This window comes from Oryctolagus cuniculus, chromosome 5, assembly GCF_964237555.1.
Source record: "Oryctolagus cuniculus chromosome 5, mOryCun1.1, whole genome shotgun sequence".
Taxonomy (NCBI): Eukaryota; Metazoa; Chordata; class Mammalia; order Lagomorpha; family Leporidae; genus Oryctolagus; species Oryctolagus cuniculus.
This window is the reverse complement of record NC_091436.1, coordinates 52028823-52048252: the sequence shown is the minus strand read 5'-3', so window position 1 is coordinate 52048252 and position 19430 is coordinate 52028823. Positions and strand designations below refer to the sequence as shown.

The 19430-nt window shown below is 40.4% G+C and overlaps 1 protein-coding gene across 7 annotated transcripts in view; it reads left to right on the top strand.

The window, feature by feature from the left end:
• Nucleotides 1-19430, top strand: part of SLC35F1 (solute carrier family 35 member F1) — a 632790-nt gene that overhangs the window by 575645 nt on the left and 37715 nt on the right. For all 7 annotated transcript variants that reach the window (XM_051854382.2, XM_051854383.2, XM_070073671.1 and 4 more), the window contains 3 exons: nucleotides 8113-8272; nucleotides 14154-14310; nucleotides 16408-16460. In XM_051854382.2, coding sequence (XP_051710342.1) covers nucleotides 8113-8272; nucleotides 14154-14310; nucleotides 16408-16460 — 370 coding nt within the window. The remainder of the gene's footprint in view (nucleotides 1-8112; nucleotides 8273-14153; nucleotides 14311-16407; nucleotides 16461-19430) is intronic.

Genomic DNA, 19430 nt, shown 5'->3' with positions numbered 1-19430 from the left:
TTTCAGCTCCTGTGAGAAAATATTCCAGATGAGTTAAAATTTTAAATGTTAAAATAAGAACTATAACTAATAGAACATATAGGTGATTGCATAACTGATTTGGGGAGAGAGAAGAAAGTTCCAAAAATGAGCTTACAAAAACATATTTAAACACATCCATCTTAGGAAACATGGTAAATGAATTTTATAAAAAACTGTAAAGTATTTTATCAGATATCACTAAGATCTGGTAGTGTTAATATAAATTTATTTTATGTATAAATAATATTTCTCATCCATCAGCAAAAAGAAATTAACCTAGAGCATGCATAGATATTTCCACAAAGAAATAATCATAAAAATGTAGATTTTAAAAGTTTGCTTAATTAATAATCATATAACTTAAATGTAAAACAGTAAAGAAATGTCATATTTGATATAACATGGCAATTTTTGAAAAGGTAATGCATAAATTAGTAAAAGTATAGGAAGATTAGAACAATCAATCTCTGAAATTAGACAAGTTTATAATGACTAGTTTACTGGAAGAAAATTGACAGTATATATATATATATTTTTTTTTTTTTTGACAGGCAGAGTGGACAGTGAGAGAAAGAGACAGAGAGAAAGGTCTTCCTTTGCCGTTGGTTCACCCTCCAATGGCCACCGCGGCTGGTGCGCTGCAGCCAGCGCACGGTGCTGATCCCTGGTCTCCCATGGGGTGCAGGGCCCAAGCACTTGGGCCATCCTCCACTGCACTCCCGGGCCACAGCAGAGAGCTGGCCTGGAAGAGGGGCAACCGGGACAGAATCCGGAGCCCCAACCGGGACTAGAACCCGGTGTGCCGGCGCCGCAAGGCGGAGGATTAGCCTAGTGAGCCGCGGCGCCGGCCGACAGTATATATTAAAAGTTTTTAAAGGTTGATATTTTTAAGCCTATAGTAACATGGGTAGAAATCTATCCTAAGGAAATATGCCAGGATATGAGCAGAGATTTGTTGGTGTTTTTGAAGCATCATCTCTAACTAAGAAGAACTGAGAACAAAGGAAAGGTTTGAAAATAGGAAAATGATTTTAAATACTACTTTATAAAATATTGACAAATATTCTATTAAAAAATTGGCGAAGGATTTAAATAACCACTTTTTCAAAGGAGAAATAATAACCAATTAAAATATTGTCAGTTTCATTTATCACTGGGAATATGTAGGTCAAAATAATGGGATAACAATTTACACCACCAGGATGACTAAAATGTAAAGAAAAAACAAAAATCAATAATAACAAGTGTTGATGAGAATAGAGAGAAATTAGAACCCTCATACATCGTCACTGTGTGGTGTAGTCATTTTGAAAAGGAGTGTGACAGTTTCTCAAAACGTTAAATACCACAGTGCTTAAATGCTGATTAAGATGCTTGTATCCCTGTCTCCCGTATAGGAGTGCCTAAATTTGATTCCTAGCTCCAACTCCCAATGCAAGCTTACTGCTGGTTCAGCCCCTGGGAAACAATGTGGATGAATGAAATAACTGGATTCCTGCCACGATAAGGTTGTGATAGTTAAATGCAATTATGCTACATGATTCTCAGAATCAATATAAAGTATTAAATAGGTAAAATAATATAAATCCTTTTCCCATGATACATTTCATAAACCCAAATCCCAACAGCTCACTGGTAGTGTGGTGCCACAATAGCCCTGTCCATACCATGTTTGGCATTAGTTTCTCTTGCAAAGCATCTAAACCAGGAATGTCCTATGATACTAGTTGATGAAGAAATTTCATTTTATTACACTTAATCTTAGTCCATAACAATGTATTTACTGCAAAGTGGTCCATTGTCTCCCACATGTGTTCTTAGATTTGGGGCTTGGTAAAAATTCTTCAGTATATTGAAACTTCTTTATTCAGATTTCAATCTGGCCCAGCCTGGGGCTATAGGAGCCATTTGACGGGTAAACCAGTGGATGGAAGACCTCTGTCTCTCCCTCTAACACTATGTATGTATGTGCATATATACATATATATTATTAGCACATACAAGTGCTAATAGTCATCAGGTTTTCATTTTATAAAATTTAAAGCAGAAAGCACAGTGTCAGAGCAACAGGCCACAGCTGAGTGGCCTCACTGTAGAAGCATCCTGGCACAGGACTTACAGGGTCCTCTGGAGGAAAGAGCCAATGAAACAGAGAAGAGGGTGGCATTACATGGGTTGTGGGAACTTCCTTCCAGGGCCTGGGTGGTGGTGGTGAGAAGGAGCCTATTAGCTTGCCTGGGCAGCAGCAAGGCAGGAGCACTGCTGACCCAGCAGATTTCCTGTCTCCTTCTACCAGCCCTCACCTGCTCCCCCTGAAGGGGCTGGAGCATCTCTGCACTGAGGAAATTCCTAAGGCTCTTGCAGGATTACTGAGGGGAGCCAGGCCCCCACCACATGCCTGCCACTCCCACCCTATGCAGCTGCTCTAGGACCTGTGCCTATCCCTGCACCCCAAATGTAGATTTTGAACTCATGTGGATCAAAGACTTGGAAAACATTCTGCAAAACCAGGATACAACTGGAGATACCTACCAAGCCTAAGAGGTTTGGCAGTTTGCAAAAGCAGCTTTTGCTGATCCACAATGAGCCGTATCAATGAGACAGTCCATTACTGGGACAGCATTGTGACCAAGTTAGGGCGGGGGAGCAGAAGACTTTCAGAAGCCATGGTCTGAAGCCAGACTGAGATGGTCTGGGGATTGTTGGCAGATGGGGACAGCATCCAAAGGAAGGGAGAAGCGTCAGTGGATGTTGCAAGGGAGGGAGAGAGAGAGAGAGAGTGTGTGTGTGTGTGTGTAGGAGAGGGTATAACCAAGTGTAATTAAGGACTTCAAGGAAAGTTGCAGAGGTAAGACTATCACAGACTAGATGAAGGGAGGGAAGGGAAAGTGAGAGGGAAGTTAAATGATGCCACAATCCTCCAATATGCAGGTATGTATAAATTTTAATGCTATTTAACACTGACTGTCTTCTGTTGTCCTAACAGCAGTGTCAGCATGGACCTTTTTTATTTAAAGGACTTCTGACAGCTACACTTGAACTCTGATCTAGGGGTTCAGAGATTAGTATTTTAGTCTAACACTGACTTGTTTTACTCTTAAATCTAAGTTTCTTCATTTATAAAGTGAGTATGGTCATAGCTCCCTCAGAGGGCGATGATAAAGATTAAGTAGCTATTATTATTATAATTTTATAGACTATGCATGTAAACGTAACACAACCTTACTGTAAATGTTCTTTAAAGCTACAGGTTCAAATACTAATCCTGGTGCTATTACCATGATTTCAAAGAATTTGCCCCAGCAACTATGCATCACGTATCTCAATGTCTCTATCACTAATCTCAGAAAACAGGAGTTTAGACCTCTCTGACCTATGTGGTCTGAAGATTAATGACATAAAAACAGCAAAATTAGGTTAAATCCTTTGGGGGAAAAGAGATGCTATGTAAATCTAAAGGTAATGAACGTTTTGCTTTCTAAATTGTTCTTAATGTCCTTTGAGACATATGATGAAGAAATATTGTTCATTTTTTTGCTATCAATATTTTTTCAGATTGAGAAATGTATATAATAAAGTTAAATCTGCTACACAGATTAATGGCAGAATCAGATTTTTTCTTTTTTCTTTTTAACAATCTCAGTACTAGGCATCGAATGCAGTGCATTTCTTTGTTTTCACGCTAACAACCACTTGACTAAGAAGTTAAGCTACCAGAAAAACATTGGAAAATTATTTTGTCAGTGTGTTTTATGCTTCATGACCATAGGGGAAAGTCTAGAGGCAAAAATCACTAAAAAAATAATAGCCTATTTACTAACGCAGCTGTCAAACAGTTCCTTTTCTGTAGTTACAGATGCCATGGTGAGACCTCCAGCTGTAGCAATTAAATATCCCTGTCAGTGACTTTCATTAAAATATTGTTCATGAAAAGTCATTATGACACAACTACTGCTGATACCAACAATTTGTGTGACCTTGAACACGTCACTTCTCTTCTAGGAATTTGTGAGGCCCTGACTTTTAAATAAGGAGGTCTTGTCATGGCCTTGCATTGCAAGGACATACTGCCCTCCAGGGGCATTTGCAAATGTGTAGATTGTTTTAATGGCCAGAGCCCAACAATGCTAAATGCCCTGTAAAGATCATAAGGCAGTCTTGCAAAAGAAAGCATTGTTCCACACAGAATGCTACTAGCAACCTCGATGATCTCTAATGTTCTCTGACAGTGATGCCATGCGATTGTCCATTCATTAGTGCATCCAGCCACCAGTTACTGAGTCCTCATTGTATGCGGCGCACAGAGCCACCCTTGCTCTGATATTCCAGAAATCCTGGCTTGCCTATACCCTACATTCCCTTCTTTCTGAAAGTCTTCCCCTACTCCTGGACCACCAGACATTTACAAGTGAGGATTTTCCAATGCAAACCATGGAAGAGATAGATTCTAGGACTCAAGTGTTTTGGGGTTTTTAATGACACTGAGAACAAAAGGCTTCACTTCAGCCCTCCCCAAAGATTGGATGTTGGCCTAGTTTTTCCTCATTAACTCAGGAATGGAGGTCTTCAGTTCCACTAACTGAAGACTTCCAGCCAGATAATGAAATCCCAATTGCAGAGCATGTAGCTATGTATCTCAACTTGATTCCATCCTTCTTAAAAACAAAACACCAGCTGTTTTATGCCACTGCACAGTTTTCACTGGCAAACTGAACATTCCTAATGTACTGAAGTGACATCTGAGGACAATTATATAACTTAACTTCACGTGTACAAGGGGATTTCCGAAAGTTCGTGGAAAACTGGAATGAAAAGATTAACATTTGATGCCAAAGTTTGAAATCCATCCATAGTTTTTTTTTTTTCATAATACACATTTCCATGAATTTGTTGAAGACCCTTTGTATTACCACCTTAAGTAGGATTAGCTTACAATGCTAATTAAATGTGCATCGAGCTACATGTAGTACAATCCTACCTGCCATCATCCCTACACACACACACACACACACACACAGCCCCTCTAGGGCCATGTGGCCTCTGGACTCAGCCCTCAGCCACCACAGAGGTACTCGGCATTCACATGGTCCTATTCTGTGTTACCATTTCACAGCCACCAGGTACACGACTTACTTCTCCAAATGCTTGTTTCATTTTGCAAGGGAGAAGGCTAGAATGCAAAGAAACACAAGCCTCTGCCCAGGTCACCACCAGTTATGGGAATAGAGGAGATTCTGAGTTCTATTTACAATGCCAAGGAGCCACTCTTGCATTCAGGGGTGCTTTGCGAATACTCAGCTGTGAATGAATCTATTTTAAAAGCATCATTCTGATCATTAAAAATCTTTGTATGTGTCTCTTCAGTAACTTTGATTGTATATATCCCATGAGCCCAGCAGTATCTAAATAATGGGAATGAGGTCCTGCCCTCGTGGACCTCCTGACATGTGGGAGTCAGACATTAGGCCAATAATTCCATAATAAGTATGATTGCAGTTGGCACTACAAAAGGGAAGTGCAAGGTGACTTTGAAAAGTTCATGGAAAATGGAATTAAAAGATAAGTTTATTTTTGGTGCAAAAATTTTTTGTAAATATATGCTTGTTTTTTCATAACATGCATTTCCCAGAAGCTTGTTAAAGTACCATGATACTGGATGCAAGAAAAGCATGGAACAGGACTTGAACTATCCTGGTCCTAGTCCTGGTCCTGAACTAACCACAATGTTTTTCATGAGGAGACAACATGTAAGTGCAGGTCTGACAGAAAAGGAAGCAGAAGTTCTGGAACTTCCTGAGTATTGCAAAAGGAGGGGGATACATTAGTAAGAACTCTGAGGCAGGAAGGAAGGGCTCCTTCCAGGTAAGAGTGAATGCTAGCTCAGTCTAGGTGACAGAAGTGGAGGTAGCAGGCCGGCGCCGTGGCTCACTAGGCTAATCCTCCACCTTGCGGCGCCGGCACACCGGGTTCTAGTCCCGGTCGGGGCACCGGATTCTGTCCCGGTTGCCCCTCTTCCAGGCCAGCTCTCTGCTGTGGCCAGGGAGTGCAGTGGAGGATGGCCCAGGTGCTTGGGCCCTGCACCCCATGGGAGACCAGGAAAAGCACCTGGATCCTGGCTCCTGCCATCAGATCAGCGCGGTGCGCCGGCTGCAGCGGCGGCCATTGGAGGGTGAACCAACGGCAAAGGAAGACCTTTCTCTCTCTGTCTCTCTCTCTCACTGTCCACTCTGCCTGTCAAAAAAAAAAAAAAAAAAAAAAAAAAAAAAAAAAGAAGTGGAGGTAGCATAAGTAGGTTAGAGACACTTAGAAAGTGGGATTTGTAGAACTGGTTGACCAATGGGATGTTGGCTATGATGGTGAAGGAATATTTGGAATCACTGCCCTGTGCTCACTGCTGAGGGCTGGGGGTTGGGGGACAGGGTAGGGAGGAAGGTGGCACTGGCTTAGGATGCCATCAGTAACTGTACGGGGCAGTGAGACAGATCACAAGTTTCTCATTTGGTACAAGGAGTTGAGGTTTTGTGAGCACCAGTTGGTCTAGTTGAGACGCTACTTTTGATAGCACCTCCACGGGTCTTACCAGAGTTGGTTGGGACTAAACCAGCCCCATGGACCCAGAGCACAAGTTCAGAAGCAGATTTACATACCAGGACTGAGAACATCATAATTTACAAAATACATTCATGCACATTGTCTCTGAGTTTCACATTGATCCTTGGAAAAGATTTGTTGGTGGGGTTGCTATCCTTATACTACTCACAGGAAACTGAGGTTAAGGGTCAAATTCAAGTCTGCTGGCTTCCGGTACACAGGTCCTCATTTCACTGCATGATAAGGGTTAACTCTTCACCCTTCTGTGTCAGATGGGACTCCTATGTCAGATGGACTCTCAATATTTGTGCAAAATACATTTAAAAAAAGAAATCAAAGAGTTTTTTCCCTATACTCTGTTCAACCATCTCCTTTATACTCTTTTCTTATAACAGTACTTTTAAAGTATTTGTAAACTCTTGAAACTAATATTTGTATTTATATTTAGAACAATTGCTTTGTTTCTAAGAGTGAATGACAAGGATAGATGAAGTGCCATTTGCTAGTAGTGGAGAGCAACTGTCTGGGAGAAATTAAGTTGAACTTTTGTTAAATTCTAACAACCTTTAAAGCACTCGCGGTAAAGCACTCAAAGACTTCTGTCTCCTCCCTTCCCATTCCCAGGATTCCTGGAGAATTGGGACCACTGATATGGCTGGATGTGTTCTCCCCATGACTCCAGAGCTCACATGGATCCTGCCTGGGCTCTGCAGAAGACATAAGGCAGAATGCCTTCTCCTTCCTCTGAGATGTAGGGGATGTCTACAATTAAATGAAGAGAATAAAATGAATGTTTACTTATTTCAGAGTTTCTTTTGAATGTACCAGTTCTGAGACTGTGAAAAAGCTCAGACTCAGGGGAAATACTAGGGTACTTCAAAAAATGTGTAGAAAATAGGATTTAATCTATGAGTTTATTTTGGAGGCAAAAAAATTTGTAATGTGTGGAAAATGTGTATTATAGGGAGATTACACATGAAAGGGCCAGCACTGTGGCCCAGCAAGCTAAGTCACTGCCCGTGATGCTAGCAAACACTACTTCAAGTCCTGTGTTCAACCCAGCTCCCTGCTAATGCACCTGGGGGAGCAGCAGAAGATGGCCCAAGTGCCTGGATCCCTGCCACCCACGTAGGAGGCCTGAATGGAATTCCAGGCATTTGACTTCAGCCTGGCCCAACCCCAGTCATTGTAGCTATTTGGAAAGTGAACCAGTGAATGGAAGATCAATCTCTCCCTCTCTCTGTCATTCCCTCTCTCTGTTACTGTTTTTCAAACAAAATCATCAAGTCATTTCTTAAAAAAAAAAAAAAAAAAAAAACTATACATATATTTTTTTTTAATTTTTACCAAAGTAAGATGATTTTAAAGTTTACTTTTCAGTGAACTTTTTGAAGTACCTCATAGTTAACCCTTTCTGCAGAGCTAAGTTCCTTGTCTTTGTCACATGAATAGCTCCCTGCTGAACTGGCTGCTCTTGTTTCCCTCCCTACCTTTCCCCAGCTCCTGGACTGTTTCGTGATCCCAGTAGTGATTTTGCTGTCCTGGTTCTTCCTGCTGATCCGGTACAAGGCTGTGCATTTCATCGGCATTGTTGTCTGCATCTTGGGCATGGGCTGCATGGTGGGAGCAGATGTGCTTGTGGGAAGGCATCAGGGAGCAGGTGAGTACCTCTGTGGGTGAGGCCAAGGCATTCATAGTTGAGTGGACACAATGAGGGAAGGGTGCAAGATATAGCTTTTATGCCAGTTGAAAAACATCCAGTGTTTCAAACTTGAAGGATGTGACCAGCTGGTTGGTGGTGGTGGCAATGGGTTAGTCCACTTCCAAACCTCAAAGGCCTTCCCCAAACTTTGGACAGCAGTTCTTTCTCTGCCAAGCCAAAGAAAGAATGAGCTTTCAAGCTCCTGGGTGAATATTTAAAGTTTAAAGACTACATTAGGAACCCCAAGGGCTGTCTCACATGCAGCTCGGGGCAGCCACGGGACAGTCGGATGCCAGTTTCAGGAAGATTCATCATATATTCGTCTTTTTCCTCTCCTCTCTCTCTTCAAAAAGGAAATTGATTTATTGATTTCCACCCATGCATTAAACAGGAAGCAATAATAAGTGTGTAGAATTCATATTTTTAAAAGGGAACTTAAAAAACTGCTTCTACGTGTTATATACAAAATTGTTTTATTCCACATGAATTGAGAATCATAAGTTTGGTTTTGGTACTTTTTGTTCCTCTTTGTGTTCAGTTGTTTAGAACTTCCAGACTCAGAATGAAAAGAAACAATCTAAAAGAAACCATCTAAAGCAATAAATGTTATATTTAAAAAAAAAAAAAGAAAACAGCAAAAAAAGACTAAATGAGGAATGTCAACATTTTTGTGAGAGAATACTAAGTTCTGTCTCCTCATGCCTAGTTTTTTTTTATCTGTTAATTTGGTGCAGAAGGGTTGGAGAAGTAGGGGGAAAGGCAGTTTTTTGGTATCAGACTCTAAGGTAAAGTTTCATGACTAACTCATCAAATTGCTGTGAATCTGCTAGGGGAGACCTGGCCCAGGGAGGTTTCCAAAAGACCCATTTTAAAACATTACAGTCCTTTAAATCTACCAAAATCCTTGTGTTAGAGAAGGGTAATTGGAACAGAAGGGGGAAAAAAAACACATTTCTATAGTTCTTGGAATTCTTTCTTCTATGAAATTAGATGATAAAAGAGTCAAAAATGGGCCCTCTGTTTTTCGGAGAATAGGTCATATAAAGTCTGAAACAATGTCATTTATGTTACGCCATAAAAGTTTATGGCTGAAAGAGATCTTGTTTAGCTCTCCTATATTTCACATCTGAGAACAGCAGGATCCAGGGAAACCAAGTGGCTTACCATTGATTGCCACGCTGACGGAGCAGAGATGGGACCCAAGGGCCCTGATCTTCACATATTACTGGGAGCTGAAGACACAAACAGAATGAGAGACAGCCTCAGCCCCACAGACTCACAGACTACACAACTTTATCAGTCCCCCTCTCAACAGGTGCACTGAAAATAGACGCTGCAGTGTGTTCCAAATTCTCTTCTAGGAGCACCTGCCCTGCATTGTCTATGGAAAGGCCATTTTGTGCTCTCTTCATGTAGAGATCTCCATATGGACAATCTCCTTGGACCAGTCAGAGGTTTTTGTTTGAAATAATGCAGCCAGGTGTTCTAAAGCCACCATTACCCTTTCTTGGCTTCCCACATGCTGCGTAAACCCAAACAAAGGGGAACCATTGCCCTTGGCTCTGAACATTCTGTCTTAACTGAGCCCCAGTCATTCATCTTGGTTTTCATCTTACATTTCATAGTCTAGGAAGACAATTTCCCTGATAAATCTGTTTCTTTAAGCCTAAAAGTCTTAAGCTAACTTGAGTTGATTTCACTAGATTGTATTCACTAACCTTATTAAAAGAAAAAAGTTTTCTTTCTCTGAGATGAGTGTTAGGAAAGTAGTACTATTTAAGAATAAAATAAAATGAGCCCTCCTGAGGTTCTCTCTAAACTGGTCAGTTTTCTGAAACTATGTAGATGTGGCTAAAACATAATAGAGAGATGATTTATCTGCCTTTGTGAAATCTGTTTCAGACCCACTTTTGTGGGTGAGAAGCACTGGTGTGAATGGAATTAAATTGTTTCATCTGCAGTCTCTTCTGTGCTATTGAAATTGTGCCCAGACACATGACATGATGCTTTAAAGCTAGCCCAGATATAGGATCCATGGGCTCATTTTACAAAATCATGATTGGAAATGCTTTACCTCCCTAATTAAATTAGGCAGCAATTTAATCTATCATTAATTAAACAAAAAAGGAAAATAGCCACACTGGTGTTGAGATCAATGTCATCTTAAAATTGGTGTGCATGATTATTTTAAAATGTTGCATCTGTTTTCACCTTTACAGTAGAATTAGTTCAATTGGATTAATTAGCCAGGGACATGAAACTTTTATAAAATACTTCAGGCACTCACTGGAACTTTAATCAGTCTTTCAAGAGATATAAATGATCATCACCATATCAAGAGCTTTTTTCAGGAAAGAAAGAATGTCTGATAGATCCTTTTTATATCGCTTAATCCATGTTTCACCTTACCATGGGATTTTGACAATTCTGTTTCCAGATACATTGATTTTAATGCATTCAGAGTTACTTGGACTTCATTATAATTAAATTGCTTTAATTCCACTTTGATAGCATGTGTCTTCATCAGCTACCCAGAAGGTCCTCATTTTGATTTCAACCTTTCTAAAGGAGTGCTCCAGATACAAAATCCAAATGTCAGGGCACAGAATGATGCACCAAGAGTAGTGCTTTAGATGAAATTTGACCAGCAAATTCTCCCACTGGAGACAGGGTAGAGAGGAGATGTCCCAGGCCATAACATGAGAGGCACTGACTTGGAGCCTGTGCAGTGATGTAAACAGTAAGAAGGATGTGAAAAATACATTCTCACCCCCTGCATGTCACAGGTACAACCAAGCACCACAGAAGCTCCATGCCCTTGAGCTGACTTGAAAGGTGATGGCTTTTCCAAGTTTCTCAGTAAAATCCAGTGGGCCTAATACATGCCTTTTCTCTTTTGCACTGTAGCTCCCTATTTGCATTATTTGCCATCATCTGAAGGACCATCTCTGTGTTAACTGCTTTGGTTGAGCCGAACAGGGTGGGGAGGAGTGTGGAGCATGTAATAGGAGTAGCCCCTGAGACTGTTATAGAAGTCCGGGTGTATAACAACGACTTACTAAGGCCAAAGAGCTATATCTCCGTGACTTTTCTACTGTCCTTGGAAAACTTATGGATATAAAAGAGGAGATTCAAAAATAATGGTATTAAGATAAAAACCCCATTACAATAATACCTTATCATGAAATATGCTTCTTGCCCTTCAAAAATATCCTCTTTCAACCATAATACATTTACCACACCTTCTAGTTCATTTATTAAAGATGTTAGATACCCATAACAATCAATTTTTATTATTAGACATAATTTTATATTTATTTCAAGGAAAAGAAAATATTGTCAAGGACTAGATTATCAAATAAAGGGTTGTTTTTATTGAGTGCCCACTGTTGCCAGGCATTTTCTCATATAATATCTCAGTGACTCTTAATGTGCAAAGAATTTTTATTCTAAGCCTCAGAGAAAGTAAGAAACTTGTGTAAGGACATATCACTATTAAATTATGTGGCCTATATGTGAAATCTGCCTATATTCTTTCTGTTATAGCCCTGTGCCCCTACTTTTCCACATATAGTTATTTTATCATAGGAAATTAGGATTTTTAAAAGCTACTCTGAATTTCTCAGAATGGATAGATTTTCCCAGGTATGGGACTTGTGGTGCTAAAACCAAGAGATATCGTAGGAAAACTAAGTTGTTGGTCTCCCTTTTTGAGACACAAATGGATTCAATGGGATAAGTACATTTTCATGAATTGTACTAGTAATCTTTCAACACTCCAAATAGTATAACTCAACATTTATTTCTTTACCTAATGGTAAATAATTATTTTAAATAAAGTTCTCTCCTCTTCTACACAAATACACAAGTAATTTTGTTTGTATTTAAACAAAAATACAAATGTATGACTGTATTTATTAGATTCAAGGAAAAAATCCAAAGTAAAAAATAACCCAAAGAGACATGTGGTTTATTCAAAGGGAATGATTGATTAACTCTCTTTAAGCACCACTTAGTGAGCATTTGACATACAGCAGATACTATGGCAAGCATTTTGTGTATATTTCATAGTATTCTCACAGTAACTCCCACTTTAAAGTAATAAAACTAAAATTCAGAAAGACTATATAGTTTACCCACTGGAGAGATGTGATTCTACCCAACTCCAGCTGAACTGAAAGCTATTGCCACCCAAGACCTTTACCATATGATGAACTAAGATCTTTTCAGTCAACTCACATCATTTAGACATTTAGACATTTATTGAAAATTTACAATGCTCCAGGCTTTACATCAGGGACCACAAATGCAGCTGAGTGAGTCACGGTCCATGCCCTTTGACCCTGCTTTGTAAGAGAACGGGTGGAAGAAGAAATAAGACACACAAGTTAACAAGCAACAGACATGGACTAGGATATGGTCAGAACTATCCACAGATGTTAATGATGTGAAATTCATAGGGAGAGAAGTATCAGATTGGGTGGACATTTCACAATTTTAAATTGTCCACTTACCCAAAATTTTCAGCAACATTATTACATGTTGTGGTTTCACACACAAGTAAGTGACACATATTCCAAGCATAATTTTACCCATGAACATTGTGCAAAAACTGGTACCACAAGTCAGGTATCTGCTGCACTAACAGTGCACAAAATATGGAGTACTATGTTGTAATTTCCAGTTAAAGAGACAAATTTTAGATATAAAATATTGCATCATATATCAAATACTTCATTATATAAATGGCTATATAAAATTATATTCTGGTTAGCTTAATTACATTTAATCAGCTAAATTTTCATATATGCTAAATGCATATGTATCCACTTTAAAGTTATTTAAAAACTGACAACCATAATTACCAATGAAATTAGAATAAATGATAACTAATCATTTGATACAGTTAAGCTAGAAAACACTAACGAGCTTGCAGTTACACAAAGTTGTATTATTGCTATTAAAAATTAGTGCTGAATTAGTGAAGATGTTTAGTACTACTACTGGCACTTCTAGTGGAACCAGTTAGCAGAATAGGCATTAACTGAACAAATGTGGAGCTTGGAAAATATTAGTGAGACTACACACTAAAACGGTGTGTCCTCTTTTTAGATATTTAAAAAGATAGATTGATGTTCCTCTAATTCCTATTAAAATACTTCATGTAATTTAGCTTTCCTGAATTCATTCATATAAAATTAATTTTATTAACCAAGAATTCTATTAAGAAGCACTTTCACACCTCATGAGTACAGCAATAATTGATACAATAATGACCTCATGTCCTCACAGGGTTGTAAAATGTCTCCTGGTTGAAAAGAGACTGAATCATGTTCGATATGATTTAGTATATATATTCCTCTAATGAATTAAAATTAAAAATTTGTCAGTATTTTATGGTGGACAAATAAACGTTAGCCGATTTCCTGAAGATTTCACCCTCTGTCACAGCTACCTTAATTGTCCTAGAAGATGCTCCCAGAAACCTCCCACCAGGTCTGTTTCCCAGCAGGGCCTGATCAGGTTCTCAGCTCGGTTTCTGAGCAGGGCTGGCTCGTGCTTCGTGAGCTCCGGGAGCGTGCCCAGCCCTCTCAGAATCACGTTGTCAGCTCCATTCCCTCAAGGCTGCCTCTAGAGCAGCACATAAACAAACTTTGTTAAATCTCACTTGGAAATTGAAGGACTTTTTTTTTTTAAAAAAAAAAAAAAGCCAGAATAGAAGAGGTAAAGGAAGCTTGATTGACGGGTGCCAGGTTCTTGTTAAGATATATTTAATGAAACCATGTCTGTTTTTTGTTTTGCTTTTATTTTTGGTTTTGTTTTGTGTTTTGTTTCCCAGGGGAAAATAAGCTGGTAGGGGACCTTCTGGTCTTAGGAGGCGCCACACTCTATGGTATCTCTAATGTCTGGGAAGAGTACATCATCCGAACCCTGAGCCGAGTGGAATTCCTGGGGATGATTGGTCTCTTTGGTGCATTTTTCAGTGGAATTCAATTGTGAGTAAAACTAACAAGAAATTCAGACAGTGGAAACCATCAGGACTTACTCTCACCATTTTTGTCCTTGGGGTGTAACAGTCAAGGCTGATCACCACCTAGAGATCTTATGAAATCTGCAAGTTCAACATCCTGATTAGTGCATTTCTTCCAAAACAAACAAGTTTACTATAAATTATTCTAAAACATTTCATGGACTTTGAAGATAATTTTCAAGAAATCATTAGAAGCATATTGACTTTCCCAAACCAGTGAGTGGGCTATTACTTAGAGAAATGGAAAAGCCAAACACAAATACCACAATTTGATGCACTTCCAAAAAGGCATATTGTATTGATTAGTGACAGTGACTGCTGGAGAACTCACAGATTGAAATTGCCCTTTTAAAAGATTTATTTATGTATTTATTTGAAAGTCAAAGTCATAGAGTGGGGGGAGAGACAGAGAGAGATAGTCTGTCCACTGGTTCACTCCCCAGATGCCTGCAACGGCTAGTGCTGGGCCAAGCTGAAGCCATGGACAAGGAGTTTCATCCAGTCTCTCACTAGGGTAACAGGGGCCCAAACACTTGGACCATCCTCCGCTACTTTTCCCTGGCCTTTAGCATGGAGCTGGTTGGGAAATAGAGCAGCTAGGACATGAACCAGCACCCATGTAGGATACCGGTGTCACAGGCAGTAGCTTTGCCAGATACACCATAATGCTAGTACCTAAAATTGCCCTTTTATAAATTTGTTCTTTTATTGCCCTTAGATTTGTAAGAGTAAATCACATTTCAAATTTTCTCTTAGAATTCAGCATTTCCATTTTCCTTGTAAAGGTGAAGATATAACACAGACATTCACTAAATATCAAACAGTCAAAAGCACCAGTTTTGGCAATAATTCTGGAATTGGAACATATAAGTCCTCACTGGTGCTTCAGAAATTTTCGTGTCATACAAAACATACTTTTCTGTCTGTAAGGACCATGAATTTTAGCTTCTTACAAGAGGTAAAGAATGATAGTATAACCTCCAGTCTAATCTTACCAAACCACCTTCTCTACTAACAAATAATTCTGATTTCAATAAATATATTTCTACAAAGCAAGTAGTTTGTAATTGTATTGATTTAGTATCTGAAATTATTTATGGAAGATATTTTGGCATCACCTTAAACATGTTTTGCAAATAGGTTCTCCAAATTCTTCAAATGTTGGTACCCTGAGATACTGATGACAAACTCCATAGCAAACAAGACTGAAGGGGATTTATTTTTGGTTTATTTTGAAACTCTGATGGCATTTAAAACTTTAGCTTGGTGAGAGGAAATCATGTAATTCAACTATTCATAGCCAACATTTTGTACAAGAATGGCTCATTTTACATATTACTACTGTTGAGTCCAAAAAACATATCCAGAGATCCAGTGCTCATTTGTTTCACCTGTAGTCCACTAGAACTAAGTGCTCTGGAGACATCTGCTGTCAAAATAAGGGTGCGTGTAGCAGCTGGATACATCAAGAGTGCCCTGGAACCAAAGCAATGCTGGTGGAATGGCGGCAGCCTTACCTCCTGGTCTTCCTCCTGAGTAGTGCTTCTCAAAATGTGGCCCGTGGACCACCAGCACTGGTATCATATGAGAACTTGTTAGGAAAACACCTCGTGACCCTTCCCAGAGCTATGAATCAGGATCCCTAAGAACGGGTCCCAGAAAAGGTGTCTTAGCGAGCTAAGTAGCTTTGAGAGACATTTAACTCTGAGAATCCCTGCCCTGGAGAATGTGCAATCGAAAATCAATTAAACCTGCCAGTGCAGAAGTTTTCTGAATCATGTTATTTGCTCTTTTAGGAAGCATCTGAGCAAGAACAAGGGCTGAAGGTAGTCTGCTTGGATGAGGACAGTGGAAGGTTTGGGTTCCACCAAGCCCACTGGCATACTGCTGCCCACAGCCAGCAAGGCCATTCTGCCTAATCAGCCTTGCCCCTGTGTGACAGAAAGTTATTTTTAAGTTGATTTGGTTGTTTTGTTATTTGCATAGATCTAGTAAATGAAAAATAAGAAGATAGAACGGAGTATAATCTTGCTCATCGGATCCACTTTGTTTGAATTCACAGAGCTATCATGGAGCACAAGGAGCTGCTAAAGGTGCCCTGGGATTGGCAAATAGGTAAGGGGTTTGCTCACTTAGTGCTGTGTTTAGTAAGCCTGAGATATGTGTTTGAAAAGTGATATGGGCGGGGACATGAACAAGAAAGGGACTTAAAATGGCAGGGGACAAAGGAAGATGAAATTCTCTTATCATTTTAAGAATTCCTGCACACTGTAAGAGACTGAATTGTATGATTCGTGTTTCTTAATTGAGCTTCTTCCCATTATCATCATCAAGATGCCATTAGGGAAGGCACAGAAGTGTGTTATTAGGTTAAAGACCAACCAAAAAGAGAAAAAAATGCCCTGAGGCAGTGGTAGCACATAAATGACAGCGATTTGCTGCAGCCAAGAAACAGGCAACTGATGTGATCATTAAAAAGTAAAGGGAAGAAAACTGAACTTGACAAAAAGGGATGAAAGAAAACAGCGTAATGGGCATTCTGTGCCCATAAAAGCCTGTTCTGAAGGGAGCATTTGCACATAAGAAATGGTTAATTGATCTCCAAATGGACTTAGAAAAAAAAATCAAGCACAGTTCAAGCTAGTTCATACTTATCCAGGGCATCTTGGAGTGCACCTATTTCTAAAAAATCGCTTTCCCCTGAAACATTTAGGACAGGGATTTAAAATCCTAGGTAATGGTCAAATGATCGATCCGACAGCAAGCCCTAGATTGCCCTAGATTGCCATTTAATACCCTCAGAAGGCATTCCCTCACTGTCTATACTGAGACTCCCGGGTCCCAGCAGTGAGCACAGAGTTTGGCCTGTGGGGATGACTATAAAACACATGCAATCGGCCGGCGCCGCGGCTCATTAGGCTAATCCTCCGCCTTGCGGCGCCAGCACACCGGGTTCTAGTCCCGGTCAGGGCGCCGGATTTTGTCCCAGTTGCCCCTCTTCCAGGCCAGCTCTCTGCTGTGGCCAGGGAGTGCAGTGGAGGATGGCCCAGGTGCTTGGGCCCTGCACCCCATGGGAGACCCTGGCTCTTGCCATCGGATCAGCGTGGTGTGCCAGCCGCAGCGCGCTGGCCGCGGTGGCCATTGGAGGGTGAACCAACGGCAAAGGAAGACCTTTCTCTCTGTCTCTCTCTCTCACTGTCCACTCTGCCTGTCAAAAAATAAAAAAAATTAAAAAATTAAAAAAAAAACACATGCAAGATGAATGCAAATATCAGGTGAAGCACAATGCCTCCCCCCCACACTCCACCCCCCATTCTGAAGCTGAGTGAGCCATTTCCAGTTCATATGCGCTCTGATATAGCAGACAGCTTTTATCAGATTCTCTCACAAGGAAGGGAAACAATGCCATCAACTCCTGCGCACCCCTTTGCTTCCCCCAGCCTCTAAGCATCTGAGTCCATCTGGTTGGCAGCATACCTCCCTCTGAAGGCACCCTCTGAGCCACAGAATTACACATGACTCTCCCTGGGGGTTATCTCTAGTGACTTCAGGGGTCGACCGGCTCTTCTGTCTGTCACAGAGCCCTGCCATGTAATCTCCCTCGAGTTTTACTCCAGAGCGTTATAATTAAATGAAAATCAATAGAGAGGAGAGAATGGGGAGAGGAGAGGAGGGCAGCCAGGGAAGGAAACCAGCTGCAGGTTACAGAAGCACTTGCTTTTGTGACTCTCAAAGCCAGGAAACAAAATGTTACTGGTGGTTGGTAGCACTTCACATCACAGCGGTCTGTGAGTATAAATTAATTTGATATTGACGGTAATAGCAATCATCAAAAAGAATTGGTCTTCTAATTATGCGGATGTCATGTGCATGTCCATTGAGGTTCTATTATAATTCTATGTTCATTAAGTGTGTCATCCAAAGATAGTTTTGTTCTGAACTCTCATATTGGCATTAAAATGTCAGTCCCCTGTAGTCCAAGATGACAAAGAGTGGTGTGGAAGGAATGCACCACAGAGCTGTGGGTTTGATTCTTGATTGGAAATGAGGCCAAAATGGCCTGGATGGGGAATCAAATACTCATCCTTTTGTTTCTGAACCATTTGTGGGGTTCAGTTTGAGATTTCTTTTTTAACTCCAGGGCCAACTCTGTCTTCATTAGCTCACTCTGATTTGCTGTGTATTTCTGTTTAGCTCAGTTCTAGGCACGGAACATTCAAGGAACAAATAGTTATTGAATGAGCAAATGAATGAATGTCAGCCAAGAAAATGGGTCCTGTCCTGCTCTCTCTCATCTCACAAAATGTAGAAAAAAGTGAAGTGGACTGGAAGAAGGCTTGATGTTGCACTTTCTTTCTGGGAACTGGGGGATAGCAGAGCAACCACTTATACTTGTGGAGCAAAGGGAACACCAGAGGCAAATTAGCATCCTCTCCCCCTTCCCTGCACTCCCTGGGAAGTCACCCAGCAGTGTGCCATGCAATGCCAGGCGTGGACCACTGTGTCCTGGTGGAGAACGTCCATTGTTTTCAGTAGGACACCATCATCCAAGATGGTTTTCACTTCTTGTGATCTGTGAGAGAGTCCCCTTCCCTCTGCTAATCCATCTCATTCAATCTGGACAGCTCTAGTGCTTGCCACTTTATCAAAGTAAAAAAGAATGTTTTTCTCCCCTCTGGATTAAGTGGGATAATAAATGGGTCTTGTGTTTTCTGGGCTTGAAGACTTTTTTGTCTAGAAGATTTGTGTGATTTTCCTACAACATGGGCCAATTGCAAGGTACAGAAGAATTAAAACCAGGAAGATGGTAGTCATCGCTGTTTGGATTTTTCCTTTGTTTAACCTATTGAACAGAAGGACTCATTGTGATTATCTAAGCACTAAACTCAACTAAAATGTCTGCTACAGTGTCCTCCCGGAGAGCAGGAACGGTCAGAAATCCAGTGAATAACTTAAACCTTCCCTTCATCCCACTTGCCATATTGTGTTAAAGGATGGTGAGCAAATGCAAAATGATTTCACTGTCAGGTGTCACGGGGAAGGAAATGTACCAGGTCAGCTGGTTTGGGGTGTGTGGTATGCAGC